General features: G+C 37.4%; 1 protein-coding gene across 2 annotated transcripts; it reads right to left on the bottom strand.

Annotated features, from left to right (window-relative positions):
- Positions 1–600: 600 nt before the first annotated feature.
- On the bottom strand, positions 601–22,568 carry LOC106621241 (probable Rho GTPase-activating protein CG5521). 2 transcript variants are annotated; one of them, XM_036357835.2, is made up of 8 exons: positions 21,941–22,568; positions 14,426–14,536; positions 13,605–13,622; positions 9,144–9,315; positions 4,772–9,074; positions 3,705–4,702; positions 3,474–3,643; positions 601–3,392 (listed from the first exon to the last, which is right to left on the bottom strand). In XM_036357835.2, the coding sequence occupies exons 1-8, from the start codon at positions 22,044–22,046 to the stop codon at positions 3,148–3,150; spliced, it is 6,123 nt and encodes a 2,040-aa protein (XP_036213728.2). In that variant the 5' UTR covers positions 22,047–22,568; the 3' UTR covers positions 601–3,147. The 2 variants fall into 2 exon arrangements, with proteins under 2 accessions (XP_036213728.2, XP_014095474.3); XM_014239999.3 differs by lacking the exon at positions 13,605–13,622.
- Positions 22,569–22,720: the final 152 nt, after the last annotated feature.

Genomic DNA, 22,720 nt, shown 5'->3' with positions numbered 1-22,720 from the left:
CAGTATCAGAAGTATAAACACTATTAATTTCTTCAGCCGCTTGGCTTGCGTTTGCGCTTTTATCGAAGAAAAAATATAAAATATGAAATATTTTCCCATCTTTAACGCATGTTCAAATAATACTGACTCAAGCAATCACAAAATTGAAATGGATTTCTGTTTACTAGACCTAATATAGAAATTATGAGTGTGATAAGCTGAGTAATTTCCGTCTACCTGTATATACTAAAGCGAGTCCCTCAGTTTTTGAGATATCCATCTGAAATGTTTCTCCTTCCAAGAAGTTGCTCTTTTGTCGAAACCGTCGATATCGGAACACAATAACTGTTTACAAACTGATCAATCAAAGTCAAGTTGATGTTGTAGCGGCAGAAATAATCCCCGAAATAATTTGGAGGAATACTGATTGATAAAAATGCGGGTGCTTTCCGGTTACGTAGACCCCACTGTGTTATAACTTCGGAGCAGCCGAAACTAGCGTTTCTTCATGTTTACTATACTTGCAAGATTGCTGATTGTTACAACAAGAACAGTAATCATAAATAGCACATCAAGAAAATAGTAACAAGTATGAATATGAATAATAGCATCCAACAACAATTGGTAAATAGTTAAAAGTTTTATTTGTAATTTGAAAAAAGTGTGTATGTGTTTGTGTGTATTAGTGTGTTTTTATTCAAATCTTCATATGCGTTTATTAATATTAAGTAAATATTTTATATTACACTATTCGATATATGTATATGTTCGTATGTATGTAAATGTGTGTAGAGCTATATTAATTTGCGATGCGCAATTCGCAAGCAGAACTTTGCTTCAATCTTGCATTTGTTTACATCTCTAACATAAATGCATACAAGTGAAATGATAAATATTAAATTAATAAATAAATTTTAATAATTAAAAGTTGTATACAAATATTTTCGCATTTTCTTAATATGTATATTACTAAATTTTTCTTTAATAATATTTTGAAAATCATTAGTAGTTAATTGTTTGTGCATAAAAAGGCGCACAAAAGTACGTAAAAAGTACCAACACGACACATTCGTGAATATAACTACTACACCTACAACACGAAATACAAAATAACAAAAAAGTGCTGCGCGACCTAACTATATTTTATTTGCGTAGGTTTATAAGTTTTATTTCGTTTTATTATTTTAATAATTATTTAATTTTTTTTTATTATTTACTTTTTTAAATTAATTTAAAAAAAAAATTTTTTTTTAAATTTTATTATTTTTGTTTGTATGTTTACACTTATATACATAAGTAACTGCATATTTGCTGGTATTAAGATATCATATTTTAATTTACTAATTGCAAAAATATGTACTTGTATGATGCTTATAACGCTTTAAACGAATTTTAGCTTAATAATATATGTAAGTATGTAAGTGTATAGTATATGGATATATATATATATAATATACCGTCATTTAGGCGTAAAATAAATTGATGTTTTTTGCTTTAGACCTACAGCAGTTCATTGTGTTTAAGTTTGCATTTAAATGTACTTAAATTTTCTTTTTTTAATTAAATTGTTTAATTTTTCATATTTTTACAGCTAATTTGCGATTGTTAATGCATTAATAGTTTTATTTTTTATGCTAGCGTTTTGAACAGTTTCACTTTTTGATGTTTTCTTCGCACTTAAAATTATTGTAATAAATTTTAATTATTTGTTGCTAATACTTAATGTTTACTGCACATTTTATTATACTACTATAACCAGTAGAATTTATGGTACAGACGATTTTATAATTTCGCGACACGCTTTTTGCAATAACAAAATTCATTTTCAAATTAAAATTATATTACAAAAGAAAATATCGGCGAAATGGATGTTATATTTTGACAATAAATTAAATTTAATTATTAATATAGTGTATATTGTTTTTTGTATTGTATATCGTGTATTGAATGTTGTATAAAATAGGAAACTAGAATTACATCATAAAAATACAAACTAAAATGACAAATCAAATTCAAATAAATAATAAAAATAAAAAAACTTAAAAAAATATAAATAAGTTAAAATTAAAATCTGAAATCAAATCAAAATAATAAAACGTTATAAAAAATGAATAAAAAAATAATAATTAAAAATATTTTTATATATTATATTAAATAATATTAGAAATAAATAAATATTAGAGAATTAAGTAATGTAACAAATAAAAAAATATTGCAAACAAAAAAATTATTAAAAATTAAAAAATAAATAATAATAAAAAAGTAAAAATTAAAAACCAAAAAGTAAAAACATACCAAATTAAAAATATTTGTACAACAAAAATATTGAAAATGATAACATATGGAAGATATTAATAAAAAAGATTAAAAGTGAAAATAACAATAAAAAAAAATGTATATGTTCAGAGTAAAATATAAAGCAAAGTAAAGACAAAAATACAATTTTTTTCGATACGAAATAGAAGCTTAGAGTAGAAAATATTAAAAAGTTTAAAAAATTTGTAAAATTAGTGTAAAGAATGCATTAAATTAAAAGAATCCATTCAAAATTAAAAATTATAAGAAAGAAAAAAAAATAATTTAATAAAATAAAACATAAAATCTGAAAATAAATTAAAAATATGTATATTTGATTTAAAGCAAAATGTGTGGAACGGAGATTTTTGGCATTCATACCATTATTATTTTTAATAAATATTGCCTAAAACATAATAACATTACAATACAAATACAGAGCGTGCTATGTAAAGCTTAAAATATAATAATATAATACACAAAGTTTAAAAGTTAATAAAAAATTAGTTAAACTTAAAAATAGTTTTTTAACATAAATATATATTATATATAATTATTAAAATTTAGAGAGTGTGAGTGAGATAGAGAACATAGTTAAGTTGTAATGGAAATACTTTTGAAATGTGTGTTTCTACTTTAAATATTTTGAGACTAAAAAAAATAAACATTTTTGAAAAATTAAATGCCTTTTACACATTAAAAGTTATGTTAATTACATTAAAAAAAATGTTAACTTAACTCATTCCTGTCAAGTTTCAACTAAAAACCACAAAGGAATGAATAATATTTTGCATCTGCAGCGCTCATTCTGTTGACTGGCTTTCAACGGATTCTCTAGTAATTTTTTATTAAGTGTAGCCTATTGTTATATAATTATTTGAAGCGTCGCAGAGGCAATGTTGGGCTCTCCGGTGGTGTGTTGCTACTGGTTTGCAAAGCGTTTTTCTTTGGCACGTTCGCGCTTTTAAAGGGCGCGCCCAATTTGCGTGCGCCGCGCGGCGATGATGAGCTGTTCGTTGCCGCCTCCATAGCAGCGGTGGTGGTAGCCGAAGCGGAGGGCGCCAGACCCGTATGCATTATATCTTTTGTATTGGAATCGATGGAAGCCTGCACCCACCCTGTTGAGGCCAATTAGATACGTTAAAATGTTATTTATGTAAAAATAAACACAAATAGATATGAAAAAGTTGTACGTTCACCCTTTATTGATGAGCGATTGTGGTCGATCAAAGCAGCTGCAAGTGGCGCTGCTGCACTGGTATCACGTAGCGGCATTGGATTGTAGATGCGATTTGCGAAGTCCTCAAAGGTGGTGCTCTCCTTGTAACGCGATGAGACGCTCTCCAAAGAACGGTTGCGTTCCTCATAACTACAAATATAGAAAATAAAAATTCAATAAAAACAGCTTATGGAGTCTACAAAACACTCACTATTGCTGGAAGAGCGTCAAGGCTGCGCGTTTAGCGCGACTCGCATTAATTGCTGTTGCGCGTATTAGCGTCGCCAAGCAGGCACCACTTACTATACTCTCATTGGCCAACGGACCGAACCAAGGCACCTCTGGCTTACGATTCACCGTCACACGGAAGAGACCATTCTTCAGCGGATACACCACAATCAACACATCACAGAACTCTGTCGGCAATATATCGCGTCGATAATCGCGATAGTGTTCGCTCCACACAATGTGCACCTCATCGTTGCCCAGATGACGCGTCTTCAATAGCAAATTTTCCGGCGAATCGGAGGGCATGCGCGTAGCCACATGATAAATCACCTCCAGAAATGGTGTAGCATAGTAGGGCGCTGTAGCACCACACCCCTGACGTGGCAAACCGCCAAGAAAGCCGTTATGTGTCTCCAAATCGATTTCCCAACCCAGCGCTGAGACGAACATTTCATAAGTGCTGCTACCGCTTGCATTGTTCAATATGCTGCTCTTGTCCTCTTGACCGGAAGCCACATAAATCACCGCCATTTTGTGTGTTTCGCGACAGCGTTGTTGATCCACATTGCGCAGTTCGCGCAATAGCTTTTCGGTGCGTTGCAGCAGGTGTGTGCGCGAACGACGCTCCCAGCCGGCCATGCCGAGGTGTGAGAAAAGTAAGCGACAATACTGGAAGGGAATTTCCGTACGTCCCGTTAGACTTGTCGTATTGTATGATTCGAATGAAGCGTGTGAAGCTTGTTCGACTGAATGCATTGAATGCTGATCATGCTGTAGTGACGCAGCGGTGTTGGTGTTATTTTGTAAAGCTTGTTGATTCAGATTTGAGACATATTCTTGTTCTAGCGAGCGCTGATTGAGTATAATGGAAATGGTTTGTGCCTCCAAGCTGCTGCCCAGCGGACTGGGCCCAGGCGTATTTAGCGGCGCCAAAGGATTCGTTAAGCACTCAGGACTTGTGTGACCAATGTAGGCCAAAAGCTAAAAGGAATGCACAATTATATTATTACAAATCATATTTGGTATTTTATTTACTATTTTGTAACTCACATCATCCAGTTGATCGAGATCGGGTGCCAAGTCTTTGGCTAGTGGCAACTCACCCGCCGGACGATGTCGTAAAGTATGTCGCGGTGGCAACATATCTAGGCCAATGATTGACGATATCAACGAATCCATCGGCTGCGACATATTTCGATGTTGTGGCGTTGTGTTGAAGCTACGTTGCATGCTATCGCCTATGCGTTCCACAGCTGCGCTACCACCAGCCGCATGCGCCGAAGTTGTACTTTCATTTGTCATGGACTTGATGCATTTGCGCGGTTCACTATACAGTATCGATGCATCCCAACATGCTTTTCCGTTCAAATCGCGCAGCAGCACACGCACTTGCCTATCAGCGGTTATTAAGCCTGCCGTTGCGCCACCACCCGGCAACTTAAGCGCTGGCAATTCAATGAAACTTGCCACCAAACCCGAACTTAGCATGAAAAGCTGCATATTCTGCGCATGCAACACTGAAGGCAATTCAACGGAATCACGACGCGCACTAGCACCAACGCTCTGTGAGCCCGAACTGGCATTTGCCGCGACATCATCTTGCTCCTCCACCATCGAGCTGAGTCTGGAGGCGCCAATACCCATTGGAAAATGTCCCAAATGTGTAACCAAATGCATGGCTATAGCTTTGGCGCACATCTTTATAGCGCTAATGCACGCTTGTATTGTCTCCGAGGTCTGGTAGTTCGCCTCAGGCAGCTTGCCGTCCGTCTGCAGATCATCGCTGGAGATGTGCGTATCGAAGTCGTCGTCGGCGGTCAATTTGACGCGTTCGTGTCTAGGTGCACCCGAAGCGATTTGCATTAGCACACGCAACACCAACAACACCAGTGTGTCACCGCGTTCGTTAAGCGGCGCCAACATCAAGGATACCGGAAATGACATGCAGTATTCACCAAGGCAAAGCATCAGCGAAGTAAGCACAACCTTGTCAGAGTCTTTTGGATTCGCTACTTGCTGTATTTCTAGTGCCTTACATATAGCGGTGATAATTAACTGTGGTAAGCGCTCAATAGATGCCAGCTCACGTCCGCGTTCCGCACAGAGTTTCAAAGCGTCGACCGCCACAATCGCAATGGTGCGATGTTTGAATTGCAAAGCTTGGAGTAGAACTTGCAACGCTTCGCGTATGCGTGGATTGAATTGCAAATTATGGTGGATGTCACGCGGTTGCACGCCAGGTGGATGTGGAATTGCTTGCTGAAAGTAACCACGGGAGCGGCTGCTTGTGTGTAACGGATGGGATAACTTTAACAAAATCCACTGGCCGAGCTGCGAGAGCGCGATGCAACGCGCTTTGGCGGATGGCTCACGACGCGCGCAACGCAACACTATGTTTAGTATGTGATCTTGCAGATCGGGACATTCCATCAGTTCGAATATTTGTGGCGACGGTTGCAATACTGGACGCGGTATGAGCGTTGGGGGGTAACACAGTAGCGAACCGAGCAAGGCGGCTACCTCTGCGCGCGGTGTGTTGCGATTCGCCTCAAGCGAGGTGAGTAGTATCGCCGAGGCGTGCACTACGTCTAGCAACAGTAGCGTGTGGCCAGGCAGCAACAGACTCAAGAAACGTGGTCCCTCAACATGTTTTAGAATTGCATAAATCAAATCGCGATCCTCACCCGTGAGTAATTTATGTAGCGAGTGATAGAAGAGTGACAAATGTTGCATGCCCGACACAGCGCCGTGCACAGCTAGCGAGCAAAGCAGCTGTAGCGCCAACAGTTTGCCCTTTTTAAATGATTTATCTAACTCAAGTGCGCCATAGCACCAAGGCGCCACAATGCCGATGGGCGGCACGAGTGTAGGTGGTGGCGGTGTGCTTTGGTTATCCGTGGAAATGCCCTGATTTTGCTTGATTTTTATTAAATTGGTGGTCATGTCAAGTAGATGTTTGAAAACTTGTGCATGCAACTCAGCCTTGGGTATGCGATTTACATCGCCGAGCGCACCCAACATACGTTTCCACATAATAGCCGTTGAATCCGGCAGCCAACCAGTGGCCACACCTCCCAGTATTATAGAGCGCCTTTCGGAGCCGAGAAAACTACCTGAACTACCTTCCTCTAAGCTGCCACTGTCCACCGCTAGCACATCCATCTGTATTTGTGCATCCTTAATAGAGCTGCCTTCAATGCCGCTACTTGCCGTTGGCGATGGACTACGCGAATCTGCTCCACTTTCATTGTCCTCTCCATCTAGCACATCTTCTTCGTCATCGCCATGTGTGGAGCAACGTTGACGACGCTTGCGAAGTCTTTGGCGCGCGCCGAAATTCGCTACCGAATCTAGTGACATCGCGCGCCGCATATCGTTGTGCTGTTGCGTAGCATGTGTGTACGCGCCGCCTCCAAAACGCCGCGCATTTAGAGTTTCCGTACTAAGCGTTAACTCCGACGTCGATTGTTGCGACAGCAACGCGCTCAGCGAGTGCTCGACGTTTGTCGGCAGTGCCGGTGGTACAGCACTCTTTTGCATATTACGATGACGCCGGCTGCGCATGCGCGAATTCCGCGCAACTGACGCCAAACTACCTTCACTATAGCTGCGACTAAGCTGCGGCGTCGTAGCGACATGTCCTGAACGCAATGTAGCGCCACCATGCGCATGTAAGCCATGGCCACCGCCGCTCAGCGAATTTTGGTGAGAGTGTAACAGCCCACCAGCGCCCGTATTTGATTGCTCATCTGAGCGGCTGCTGTTCGATTCACGTTCGCGATCGATTGCGCTATCACGATCACGACCTTCCTTCATCGCGCCTATAGCAGAGCCGCCCGATTGCTGCCATACGCTGCCAATACGTCGGCGCTTACCCTTGCTTTCGGCCAGCCGATCCAACGGCAGATCTTGCAGATTCAACGCGTATACATAACGCGAGAAGACACGCGTCAACGTTTGTATAGTCTTATCCCATTCGATGATCAGCTCGTCGCGATACGTTAGTGAAGCGAGAACAGCTAGAAATTTTTCCCAAAGTTGCACATTTACCGGCACATTTGTATGGGCGCGTATCCATGTAACAATCAGCGTTTGAAAGATAGCCTGACCAAGTATCCCACCCAAACTGGAACTCTTTGAACCAGAGAGGTTTTGATGTAACACAATCGAAGTCACCTGCAGCAAGACCAGTAACAGCTGTTCCCAAGTCTTCGGCTCCATGCGCGTGTTCATCACCATCGTGCGATAGACATTAAGCACTTTCTTACACACCTCCGTTTGCTCGTGCAAAGGCGTGGAGCGATAGTCGCGCGATTTGGTCGAAAAGTTTATGTTCAAATGGCTTGTGTTGACCAGAAACACATTTGCGGCATTAGTGACGAAAATCTGTAGCACATTTTGTAGCCCAGCGCGCACCGCTATATTCTCCTTACTCATAGCACCAACGTAGGAAGGTGTGCGCAGGCGTTGACTACGCGGTGTGCTGCCAGCCGAACTATTGTTCGGTAACGATGTATTGCCACTACCATTGTCGTTCGGTTCGAGCAAGAATTGTGGTGGTGTGGTCCCCGTCATCCAGTCACGGTAAACAGCAATTGCCGTGCGTATCGCATCGATTTGTAATTTCGTTGTGAAATTCAGCAAGAACGCTTGTCGATACACTTCGTGGACGAAATTTATATTTTCGCGCGTCGCATACAGCACATCACGCACAATCAAGCTTTGTTGGTAGGCGCGCAGACGATGTCCTTCATTGATGTGCATATTATCTAGACGATGATTCATGGTGCGCTCGTGCGTAAAATGCGAGATCCAATTGATCAGCACCACCACACAAGAGGACATCACTTCCTCCTTCTTGTTCACCGATCGCATTGTGGGCAATTCCAGACGCGGTTCATACACGGACATGCTAAAATCGAAATTCGGACAGAACACAGACAGAAAAACATCCTTAAAACGCTGCAGCAAAAACGCAAATGCCTTGTGATCCTTTTGCGAGCGATTGTCGCGCCAGCGCAAACAAGCAACAGTTTGCAACATACTATTTAGTAGAATTTCCAAGCCATCACGTGGATCAGGCGGTGCGGATTTCTCATTCGAGGAGGGCGGCAGCAACGCTACAATTTCGGAATTCTGCACCGGATGCGAAAAGGTATCGTGGAAAACCGAAGTAGTGCCGCCATCGACTTTCATATTCGGATGATTGAGAAAATCAGTCGCATTGAACTCGACATCCGGACCGACAATGCCTTTTTGCGGCACTATCAAACCCGGTATCAGGTCGGCATACATGGAATGCACATAGGACGGTGCATTTTCACCCAGCGTCTGATACCACAAGAGGAAATAGCTGTCGTGAGGCAAAAATATGCAAATTTGAATATATGTCAGTATGTATGTATGTATAAGGTTGACATACCGCACCCCTTCGCGCCGCAGCTTCGGCGAATTCCCCAAATGCAACAATTTGGCCATAATGCGACTGAGTGAGTGGCATTGCCAGCGCCGTGCCAGTAACTCCGGCAGCCAACACAATATTTTCTCGAGCAGCCATAGCGAGCCGTCCAATTCTTCGCGATGAGCTTTGTGTACTAAATCACAAAGTTAATGTTAATATTATCGACATATAGAAATTGCAGAGCTCTACTCTCAGCAGGCAAAAATATATAACTTAGAAGCCAAACAATGAAACGAGAATTGTATATAACAAGCAACATCAACACATATATACTTAGACTAGCTATACGAATACTTATGTTGAGCACTGTAATAGCTGTGCAAGTGAGACGTGTGTAAGTGACAACTTGATAAGATGACAAACATGATTGAAGTAGTGGACAAAATATTTGAAAAACTCGACGGAAAATTCAACTCTAAAATTCCAAAATAAACCAGCTATTGCAAAAACCACTTTGATTTATTTATTTTTGGTGTAGTAAGGTCTAAATGTTAGACATTGTAATCGAAAGAGGGTAGGCTCAAGAGCGGAGCTGTTTCGATTTGACGCAGGTAAGTACTGGAGGAGAATATATGGTAGATAACTGAATATAGCTTTATTTACATACTCATACGACGTAAGGTCGTCAGTAGTAGTATATCGGGGTCCAGGCCGTATGTGTAAGAATTCTGTAATTTTTCCCTAATATTGCCGACGGAAGTTTCGGAATTTGTTGCAGTTTGAAAATAATAGCAATGAGATGGAATGTAAGCTATCGAAGTTGGCCACCAGTAACTTTGCTAACGATATTAATTATTAACCGAAGGTTGTATTCTATTATGAATAATTTCGTGGGGACACAATAGGCTCCTAATAATGGCCGTCCTTGAACGACAACGGACAAGAACCACAAAATGATTGCTAAAATCTCGGTACTGAAGGCTCAGACTGTTAATCCATATATACTTTGTATAACTCAGATTAAATAATAAAAAATTTACATAGCCCAATCAAGTAGGGAAGATTATGACCAAAGGACATTTGGTTGTCGTGCAAGAATTCAGACTTACATCGACATATGTAAATTTAAAGCCATATGTATCATACGGGACATTAATCTAAGTTTCTTTATTGGTGGGTGATCTTATGGTTTCCTATGAACAGTTGTGATCAATTATAGGTGGCCATTAGCCAATGTTTAGGGAATCACATATGCATGTGTTTATTAATATCTGTACTAAAACCTAAGGTACAGTAAAGTATAACGTTCGAAAAATGTTTTATACAGTTTTCACGAAGGAATATTTAAAAGTACGACAACACTTGTGTTAGATAATAGTTTTTCCAGGGTAACGCCGAGAGGGTTTTTCGAAATTCCAATTTTTAATTTTGTAGACACTTTGTATGGACAACCTCAATTTTAATCGACAAACAGGCCTATTCGTTATTGAAAAATAAAAATTATTAACAAATTTTAAAATAACGCTTAGGTGTTGCCTTGAAAATTATGTACAGATATAGTGTTCAATATTAAAAAATTTCGATACAGTGGTTTTGAAGTTACGTAGGGCACCGACTTTAAAATCGTGAGTTGTGGGAAAACGCTTTAAAGCTTTGAACACTAAAAACTCTGATGTAAAACGTTCATAAGACAGGTAAAAAAATATGTGTAACTTCGTCAATTTCAATACTTGAAATATTATGCATTAAAAAAAATTTTTTTTAATAAATACGTCAGAAATATTTAACAAAATGTAACATTTCCGGTTGATTTTATACCGTAGATATGTATAGGTCAATATTTAAGATATCTTAGGAAAATTTAGTGAACGTACCATCGGTCCACGAATATCGGCTCTCATAAACTACATAGTAAAATGACTTCCGTTATTTTAGCAGGCTTTATGATGAATATGTCGATCAATGTGTGTATATAATGAGTATACTTGTGTAATGCTAAACGTTAATGGAATCAGTCCAGATCTTGCCCTAGCCCATATACACCCGATGTAGTGATTTCGAAGTACGAGTATCTACCGGACTGCAATCCGTTTATATTGGTCAATATGTGTGATATTTTAATAAAATTAAGTGCACAAGGTTTCTTAAAAATTATGAATCAAAAATATTAGTATTTTAGCGCGGAATATAAATAAAGTTAGTCTAGACCTTGGTATAATCCTTAATATAATATAATGACTGCCGATTAAATTTAGCATCTTCGATTGAGTTTATATCACATATATCTCATTTGAGTAAACTAGGTTGATTTTAGTACCAATATCTTGGATGTGAAGCAAAATATTGTAATGAGGCTAAGTGGGTCTACAACATACAACAATACAATTTAATAAGATACTAAACATGATTGGAATCATTTCACCCTTTAGTCGAATATTGAATGTTAAATTCTTACTTCAACACAAAATTTTGCATCACCTGAAAGTATTTCCCTACCTTTGATCTTTGAATATTCCCAGAGTATAAAGTGTTCGGTTACGCCCGAACTTAGGCATACCTTTCTTGTTTCTCTATACATGCCACTACTGTTTCAAATTAACACAAAAGATATTAACTACCGCACATAATTATAGGTAAGCTTTAAGATTTTACATATGATTTCCCTTTTCAAGGAAATGAATAATCTTATGTAGAAGGTAAACCAGACCATTGAATTTAATACAAGCTTCACATTACTATTGTTAAAAACTGCATCAGCTGGTGTTAGTTTTAAGCGTTAGATATAAAAAGCTTATAGGAAGGTATGTATATGTAACAGTTAGAAATCTAATGGGTGAGAAGTTAGTAGTCGCATAACATACATGCGTTATAAATGCATACAAGTGATGATGTTATTTGAAATTCCAAGTGTATGTTAAATGATTTTACGTAAATGACTTAGATAGTCATCAGGTGAGTCATGTGCACAAAGTTTTAACAGACACCATTGGCATGATTATTTTACAAAAAGTGTGCCCTATACTCGGTCGATATCAAATAAATGATCAACTCCCTAATTCTGATTTTCAACCAAAGTAAATTGCTCTTATAATGAAACTTATTATATTTTAGAAAACTATTGATGTACGGATTATCCAAAATGTTTCTGCACTTGACCTTTCAGTTTCCATGGTTTTGAGTGCTGCTAAGCTTTCGATATATGCATCTATATATTATAGTATGCAGAGGTGTACGAAAATACCGGTACTTTGACACACCCGTTCCAGAAGCCACCAAGATTCTGGGTGAGAAAGAAAGGTAGTCTTCCTTTACTGTTAGTGTCATAGCTTAAAAGAGTACAGAGAGTCGAAAACGTTTCTTTCAAGAATTAAGAAGTTTTTATCTGGTGAAAAAATAGTTTAATAGAAAATTTATAACTTTGGTTATACTATTTATACCAAATGTGGGACAGGTTTGATATGTTTTGGGAACCTCAATTTAATAATTTAGTGTTAACTCAATGTTGGATGTCAAATTTGTCAGAACAGTGAACAGTGAGAGGTTATCAGTTTATCGACGACCAAGACGTTCGCAAGAATAGAATGGCAAAAAGTGCTAATTTGTTGTATTCACAAAGTAATCCAAAATAATTGTAAAAGTCAAATTAAAGAAAAAGAGAGTTTAGTGTTTATATACCGACTTCTTATTACAATAATTTTCCATTATGACAACGTTCGGCTTATGGGGGGGGTTATGTTGCAAGATCGGTTAAAAACTATTTTGAAAACAGCGGTTGGGAAATTTTACCTCATCTGCCGTTTGTTCCGGTCGATGCAGAACGCCATCACTGGAAAACGGTTTTAATCGGAACCGTGTATCAAAAATTGGCATGATTCATTCTTGGGATGGAATCCACAAATTGCCAGAAAGATGGGAAAATGTTATCACTTGAGATGAGCAACACTTTGAATAAGACTATTAAAAGTTTTTTTTAAATAAACATTCAAATTATGAAAAAAAACGCACAAATATAGTCATGGACACAAGGTCGGCTTTAAACGACGCATAAACAAAACATGGACTAAATGTCGGAGTGTTTCAGTTTTCTTTAAATGGACTTGGAGACGACTAATCCATTGTAGAGGTTCCAAAACAAGACTGAGTGCTCATTATTTACCAGTTTAGGCATAAGCAAGATATTATTAAGCACATCAAGTGGTCTTGAAAAATATGTTTCTTAAAAAAGTTTTATGACAATTGTTTAAGAAAGAAAAACACTAATTACGTTAGATAGCTCAGAAACTAAAAGCGTTTTTCAAAATGCAACTAAACATCTAAATTAACTGATACTGAATTAACTTAATGGTATGGTGTATGTCTGAACATACATGGTTTTTTCTTTTAAATGTGCATGAGTGTAGAAATCAAGTATTTGTGGATGAGAATTTGACTAATGGGTAAAAAGCCACAGCAAAAACTGCATAAAATTAAGCACAAACTTACCAATATGAAACGGAAGTTCTGCCATATTTTTTTTATATATACATATAATTTGAGTGGATGTGTAAACTCGAATACATAGCGGAATAAATGGTGTTTTGTGTTGGAAGAAGAAAGAGAAACAAATTGAGAAACATAGAAAAAATTTCGATTATGTAGAATAATAGAGTTCCAAATAAGAGCAAAATACACACAAAAACTGCAAACACAATTATTTAACAATACTTCTAAAGAAGCACAAGTGCACAAACATATGTATGTTATATGTGCAGGTATTCGCTTTCAAGAGCAACCATACAGGTGGGTTTCTCACAAGATTTTTCTGCACATGTACTCGTATATGTGTGTGAGTGTGCTTATAGTTGTTTGTTTTAGTGTACTATTTTGCACTTTATGTTTCTTTTTTTTCCATTTGCAAACAATATTTTGAATGCTTTACTTGTTGCCGTTTTTTACACAATTTTATTTACTTTTTTAATTCTTAATTTTTATGTGCATATTTCTTTTTGTTTAATGTTTTTAGTTGCATAGCTGCACGACAATGCGCGAGGTACAAAGTAGTAATGGATAATAACGCAAACTTAAATAAATTAAGTTAATCGCTTCTAGCCACAACATTTAGACGCTTTAAAAGTAAATAAGTGTTTGTTGCTCAAAACCTAAACACATAAAAATAAATAAAAATTATCGAAAAACTCTTGACGCAACCACTGCCATGTCGGAATCGTGGCTTTTGCAGTTAAATATATTTTACCGAAACCATAAAATTAATTACAAACTACTTTAATGAAAATATTATTTCAAATATAGTTTAAAAAATGTACCTTTCTGTTTTAAGTTCGCCTCCGCTTGAATAAAGGTATCGTAGAGTATAAAATATACGTGACTATAGTTCGTTTCAAATAATGATTTTGCCTCTTCTTGGTCAACATTGTCTGGAATGTAAAGAAAAACATAACAAAATAATGATTTCTGAGAATTTTATTATATTTTCTAAATATTTGTGACATATTAATTAATGATGGAAAAGAGTGGTAGAGTATATATATATTATGTATATAGTACAATACTTTAACATGTGTGGAGCAGAGTACCGAAGAAGACCCGAATGAGTCCAGCCGCCATCGCGCACAATTGGAGCTGTGCCCATCCACTTCCAAAACATTCAAACGTGTCGAACGTTCGGTGAATGGACCCAAAACGAGATGGCCACCGATCCCGATTTCCACAACAAAATATTGTTCAGCGATGAAGCTGACTTTTGGTTAAATGGATATGTTAATAATTAAAATTGTCGCATTTGAAGTGATGATAATTCACAAGCCATTATTGAGACGCCGTCGCATTCTCAAAAAATCATTGTGTGGAGTGCTCTATAAGCGGAAAGAATTATTGTTCCATATTTCTTCAAAAATGGGGAACGCTATAGAGTCATAATTAATGACAATTTCGTGCCTGAATTGTATAATGTTGATATGAGCGACCTTTGGTACCAACAAGACGTCGCTACATGATATACATGCAAAGAAGCAATCAATTTACTGAAGGAAACTTTTGGTGAGCACAATATCCATGGTCTGCAATCAACAGTTGACTGAACGACTTGGTGCGTACAGAGGTATAATATAACGCATAAAATTAAACTAATTCTTACTCTATAAAATATCATACAGTCCCTTTTTTAAATGCCAAATTGTCTAATTATAATCTAATTATGACTCAACCTGAAATAATATTAATTTTGATACATTCATTTGCATATTCAGTCCAGCATAGACCCGCTGATTCGCTTTGTCACACAGTAAACGTCATTTTATGAGGATGGTTTGGTTGTGGTCGTGCCCATCCCCGCTTATGACTGAATCTCTCGAAAAAATTGAGTTTGGTCCAAAACTCAGAAAAAGTAATTTTTGCCGTATAGTTCTATATCTGCTCGACATAAACTAGCCTGCTTAATAAGTCGCATCGCTAAAATCCAATTCTATTAAATACAAATACTCACTTTTTACAATCTTCATCATTTTCTGATTAGCTATTTTTTTCCTAGATTATGTAATGTTTTTTTAGCAGCGAACCTTTAAATTAAACGAGTAAGGAAGGTTTAAGTTCGAGCACAACCAAACATTACCTACTACTTTTCACATGCTTTTATTAGCTTGGGTTGTATGTATGTATGTAATGGAATTTAGAGCTCAATTTTCACTGCTTTCTAGAAGTCTAAACAACTCGAAACTTTGCACACGTGTGGACCGATGACAATGCAATAATTTGATAACAGTTTCCCATTATCCTTATAAGGACCGCCACGATTAATAGATTAATTTATAGATCCTTTGTAAGGGAGTAAGAGAGATAGCGCAACCGCGCGATCTGCGCATGGAGAACTGCGGGGAATTGTAGTCAAGTTGAACATTCTGGCAACTACGAATTCGCTGTCTAGTTGCTTCTGGCAGTTTATCGTCGATTCTGATTTGTTCTGGTATTCGTGTTCGCCACATTGCCCTCTACCTAAGTCTGATCGTGCCGATTAGACATATTTGCGGTACCAAACGCTGCAAGCCGTTCCAGGTGAACCACCTTCATTTTATTCCTTGGTCTTCCAATGGTCTGTATGCGATACACTACATCATTGAGTCGTTTAATAACCTGGTGTGGTCCCTCCCAATTATCGCTCTTAATTTTGGTGCGCTGTCTCACCATAGCATGTATATCCCTCATCTCGTCTTCTAGGATGCTATTGAATTCCCTAGTATTCCTTCCTCCGTTGCGTTAATTCCAAATTTTAAATTAATCGGTAGTCGAAGATCATTACCAAAAATTACCTTTGCTGGAGTCTGCCCCGTTGTTTTATGTACAGCAGACCGATAAGCCATCAGGAACAAGGATATATGGGTATCCCAATCTTTTTGATACTTGTCCACAACTTTCCTCAAATGTTCTTCCAAAGTTCGATTAAATGGTTTCCATGCCATCGGACTGCGGATGTAGTGCAGTTGTACGGGTTTTCCGAATACCCAGCTTCTGGCATATCTCCTGTATTAGAGCTGATTCAAAATTTCTCCCTAGGTCAGAATGTAATTCTATTGGAACACCATATCTCGATACCCAATTGTTGATGAATACATCCTCTACTGTTCCCATCGCCTCTTGGTTAGGCCATTTGCTGAAATAATCCATTAATACCAAAACATATATGTTTCCTAATTTAGCTACATCCATGGCTACTCGCTCAAACGGCGCACCTGAATTGTACTGCTTCATCTGACCATGACTCCTGGACCGCGGCCCTTTAGCAGCAATGCACTCGACCCAATAATATATATGTTTTAATTTCTCCAAGGTTTTAGTGATACCCACGTGTCCTCCACTTGGACCGTTGCGCAGCTCATTAAGAACTTCAGGAATTCTTATTTTTGGAACAATCATCAGAGCTCGTGAGCTTTGCCCATCTACGCGATGCACTTCAAACTATTCCATTGTGCCCAATAAGCCTTAGCGACTGGGCTTTCTGCAGCTATTTCTTCTCTGGTTGGACGTTTATTTATCTCCAATCCATGTATTACACTTTTCAAATCTGGGTTCTCTTGCTGAATTTTCCGTAGCTCCTCCGGATCCCAGTCTGATGTTATAGTCATTAATCGGACATCTATAATGTCTTCTTTGGCCTCAGTTTTTGAGCAATGTCTGCATTCCAGATTACAGGGACGGCGGGACATGGCATCAGCATTTCCATGACTACTACCTTTGCGATGTTCTATAGAGAAGTTGTAACTTTGGAGTCTCTTAATCCACCGTGCCAACTGTCCTTCAGGGTTCCTGGATTGTAGAAGCCATTTTAATGCTGCATGATCTGTCTTCACCCGAAATCGCTGGCCATAAAGGTACTTATGAAAATGTTTTATGCACTTCACCAACGCCAGTAATAACACAATAATTTCTCTCTGGATTGCTTATGGTCTGGCTGTAATACGCAACCACTTTCTCATGCCCATCAAGACGTGTGATAGAACGCCTCCTACTGCAAATTCACTAGCATCCGTATCCAAAATAAACGTTAATCCTGGGACCGGGTATGCTAACATTGGCGCAGTACTTAACCGTTTTTTCAGAGTTTGGAAAGCAACTTCCTGTTCTTTATTCCATTCAAAAACTCTGTTCTTTTTCGTGAGTTCATGGAGGCTACTAGCTACGCTACCAAAATTTGGAACGAATCGTCTATAATAAGTACACAGTCCGCAATTCATGTAAATTTTTAGGAGCGGGCCAATCTCTAACTGCCTCGATCTTTTCATTAGCTGTGCAAATGCCCTCCGTTGTCACTTTGTGTCCTAAGTAGCTTACTTCCTTTTTGAAAAGGGAACACTTCTTTGGACTCAGCTTAAGACCAGCGCTAGCTATTCGTTGGCATACCTCTTCCGAGTTCTTAAGGTGTTCATCGAAGCTTTTACCCAACACGATGATATCGTCGAAGTATACCAAACAGGTCTTCCAGTGTAATCCTTTTAGTACCTGGTCCATAAGTCACTCAAACGTAGCAGGAGCGTTACATAGTCCAAAGGGCATTACGGTAAATTGCCATAGACCATCTCCAACGCTGAAAGCCGTCTTTTCTTTGTCTTCTTCGTTTAATTCCATGTGAAAGGCATATTTCTCAACATTAATTTTTTCCGCCTCCATGGCCTCTCTCAACCGTGATTGTAATTCAGTTTTTAATCCATTTGTCGCCAAACCTCATTGCTCCAGCTCCTTTTTTAGTTGTGAAATCTTCAGATCGTTAAACTTGGCCATTTTCAAATAATTATCTCCTTGGGAATTTATTTGACAATCCCACTTCTGAGACCAATTGTAACGGATTTCTTCATAAATCGTCTACCTGTAACTCACTCTTGAGTTCGATCACTGGATTGTTAAATTAAAGTCCCAATTTAATGGCTATACACCTATCTTTATTTCTAATGCCAACAACTTAACACTTATTGCTCGATATTCGAGTTTACAACTTATTGCATATAGCTAATTGCTTTTTACACGGCAACACTCTAATTAGAACTGTGTTGTTGCACAATCCGGCAGCCCTTATATAGTAAATTTTTAACAAAAGTTGGCAACTAGCACATTCTGGCAACTACGAATTCGCTGTCTAGTTGCTTCTGGCAGTTTATCGTCGATTCTGATTTGTTCTGGTATTCGTGTTCGCCACAATGTTGTATAATTATACTCTCGCAACATGTTGCTACAGAGTATAATAATTTTGTTCACCTACAGGTTGTTTGTATCACCTATATAGATATAGGGTTTTTCCATCCCTAGGTACTGAATATACCTACTGCTTATATATATATAATTGAAGTTCATATAATAAAATAAATAAATAAATGAAACTATCGATAAAAGTATGTTTTCGTGTCAAAAATGGGTTGATTTTCCGGGCTTTGATCCTTGCAAAGTGCGAGAGTATAAAATTTTCGAGGTCAAAGAGGTTAAAGAGGTCAAACACTAATTTCAGTGAATTTTATTTCCGCGTCAAAAAAAAAAATAATTAAAACTCAGCCAAATACCATCAAATCGGCAGCTTTTTGAATCTTCTCAATCAATATGTCTTCAACCGTATTCTCAAAAGAAGAAAAGTAAATAATATTATATTAATTTACATTGGATGTACAAAATAACTTCCATCCTCGAACGAAGTAGGAGAAAAAAGTTTTTTTGCATCTTCGTTTGTCCAAAAGCACTGAAGCTTAAATGTCCACTCCCACGCCAGTCGGATCAACTTGACCGGAACGAATATGGATTTTTATCCGGCCAATGACTCTCAACTCGGCCGCATCCTACAAATTACTTCAAGGATACAGCACAAGGACATATGTGAAACGAACTTTAGGCAGTATCAGTTTTCTTTTTTTGCAAAAGATGCTGACCATAACAGATTTGATTTTGTTGCCGACCAAAGCCTGGCAGCTCGGCAACATATTTTATGCCGTTACAACGGCTTGTTGTTGTACTAGCGGCAGAAAACATTCCTGAAGAAATTTCGAGGAATGGTGCCGAGTTGACAGTCCTTGGATAAAAATTAAAATACAGGTTGCTTAGACCCGACTGTCGACGAAAGGGAACAGCATGTTTCTAACGATTCGCTTAGGAAGCATTTTTTTTCATACCAAATTGATTTTATTTTAAAGCCTAATGTACATTTATGAGCAGAACGAGATATTTATATGAATATATTTACTAATAATAATTAATGACTATCTGTGATTGAACTAAATGAGCCAATAACAAATTAATGTTAGTGACCAAATAAAGTTGTTTATCTTATCAGCATTCAACGTAATGTATGTTTGTATTATGTATTAACTGACCGCTTGTGTGTATGAAGAAGACTTCACTCCAGTTGAAAAAAGGAACAGATTAACTGATAATCATTTTCAGTCACTTCTTATCCTACAATATTTCACCCGCTAAAAGGAATGTGATGATAAATTGAATTAGAGGTGTGATGTAGGTGCGTCATCAGCAAAAAAACGTGCTATAAATGATGAAGATGAATGCCAAAGCAAAGGGTACAAAAAGAGTAATGATTCATATTTGAACACCAGCTGGAATTTTAGTTAGAATGAAGACTATTGACGCAATGTAAACGAAATATAAAAATTAATATTTGTGATATTTAGCACAGAGCAGCCGAGCATGAAGCAATCGCTGACAAGTAATTTAAAACGTAGCGATTCTTTTTTGATATCAATAACCTTCTTTTTCGGCGCGTAGTCTAGAGTCATTCACAACATTCCGCAACTGTGGCACTGTAACCTAGTGTTGGGTTAGCTATCTATGTATGTGTGTATATAAGTACAGAGGTTGTGGGGTGTTTGATTTTTATCACATAGCAATAGATGTAGACAAGCGGTCTACTTCCTTTCACATACCACTGCAAGACCTTTAATAATTTTATGTATTGTACAATCATAATTACAACGTAAATAGAACTTGGTTTACACATACAAACATATGTATGTACAAATAACATATATTATATACCATACAATGAAGTTCTACATGCTTGAATGTAGGCGCATGTCAATGCTCTGGGTGAACAGCAAGAATGGAAAAAAATTAAGTGTCTGACTGTCATAAAGCCTAGTAACAGTTAAACAAATGGAATTGGAATAACGTCGCAAAGCATATACCTCTGTTCATACATATGAATTTATGTATGTAGCAGCCGAATTTATAGCATCTGAACCGCAACGCAACGACAATATAAAAAATGTAAAAAAAATACTGAAAGCGTGAAAAGCATGCTTAAACTAGCAAACAGACACACAGAACAACAGAGTAGCACACAACCACGTTTGCCATTGACGCCGATAATTCGAATGGCTGGCAGATTAAGAAAAATGTAAAAACTAAGCTTTTACAAACACATAATAGATACATATCTATTGCAGCGTTCCAGCCACACATATGCTTACACATCCACCACGAAGGCGCACCGAACTTGGGTGCTTATCCATTCTGTTTAGTGCACGATTGCCGGTGGTCGCAAAAGGCGCACAATTTCATATGCATGGCTATCATTTACATTTGCCAAATAGACATATTAATGAATGTATATAGCGTACGAATACAAGTTTGTACAATTTTTCGCGCTAATGCAGAAGAGTGGACGCGACTAAGAATTGGCAAACTTTTTAATACTATTTTGTTGTTTTTTTTTGTACAACGATTTACTTTCATAGAACCTACAGGCATACATATTTATATACATACATACCTATATTTTTACATAACAAATTGGCATAAATTATTAATACGCCATGATTTTAATGCTTTACTTAATTCGACTGATCAATAGGTACACGTTTACAGATACATTAAGAAAAAAGCAGGAAGAAAAAGCAAATTTAAAAACGTAACGTTAACTCTACAATGGAGAAGAAAGAGGTAAGTAAACAAAATATATAATAAGTATATGCGGCTAACCTGGAGTCTTGTAATAGACAAATTTAATGGCTAATAAGGTTGATTGTAAACTGACGATTGTTGTGACTTTGTTGCATTTGCTTTAGCGACCATGATTGTCATTGCCACTGCCGCTGCGACTGTGTCAATACAGATTTTTGATTTTAATCATACTCTAGCACGTAGGCCGGCAAAGTGGTTTTCATTCATTTGCCTATATTTGTTCAATAAGAGCATGTATTTCACTCCTACACAAATATCATTAGCTAACACCGTAACGCAGATAAACGGCTGAATAATTTAAAATGTCTTATAACAACTGACTCAATAACCCATTTGGTAATATGGGTGATATTAATTAGCAGTTGATTACAACATACCTAGAATTGTACGCAAATGACGCAAGCGAGATGCTGAATCCTTCTTGCAGTCCTGAAACTTGCCCGTAGACTTCTTTATATCCGCATGCGACTTTTTTGTAAACATTTTGTAGCCGCTGTGTTTATCACTTTTTTCTACACACACTATTACTGTCAGGTCATAATATCTGCTTAATATTATCCATACGGACGAACGGTGGGCTTATTTGGATTTAGGCGCAACGCATTCAAGGAAAAAATCGGGAACACCATTCAATGGATTATAGCCGTTATAGGTGGTTATATCGACAGGTGCGTAGTAACTTTTCTAGCCCCATACAATGTTAGAAATTGCTTTGGTTATATCGTTGTTGTTGTATTTTTTATCCACACTACTACTTCTACTGCTGGCAAAAAATTTTCACATCTTTTTCTTGACCACTTTAAGACTTTCTTTGTATCACATTTCTTTAAACGCACTTTTCTGCATTTCAGATTAGTATTTTGTAACAAAATTTATTACAATACGATTTTTTAGAACTTATATTACAATATTCGAATAATTGTATGCATTAAAACCACCTTTTAATTGTAAAAAATCGGTTGCGAAAATTTCTACAGCGTAAAACAAAACCGAATAGTAAGAAAATTGTTGACGTTTCTGGTGAAAGAAATGAGTAAATAACAGTGTTGCAATTCGGTGTTGGCCAATAGAGGTATAACTAAATTGTTTTAGAAAATATTTTTAATATTTTTTATTAAGTTTAGATAATCTATACAGATGTACATTTTTGCTATTAA

Source organism: Bactrocera oleae, chromosome 2, assembly GCF_042242935.1.
Source record: "Bactrocera oleae isolate idBacOlea1 chromosome 2, idBacOlea1, whole genome shotgun sequence".
NCBI lineage: Eukaryota > Metazoa > Arthropoda > Insecta > Diptera > Tephritidae > Bactrocera > Bactrocera oleae.
Note: the sequence above shows the minus strand (reverse complement) of the source record. Positions and strands in the feature narration are given on the sequence as shown.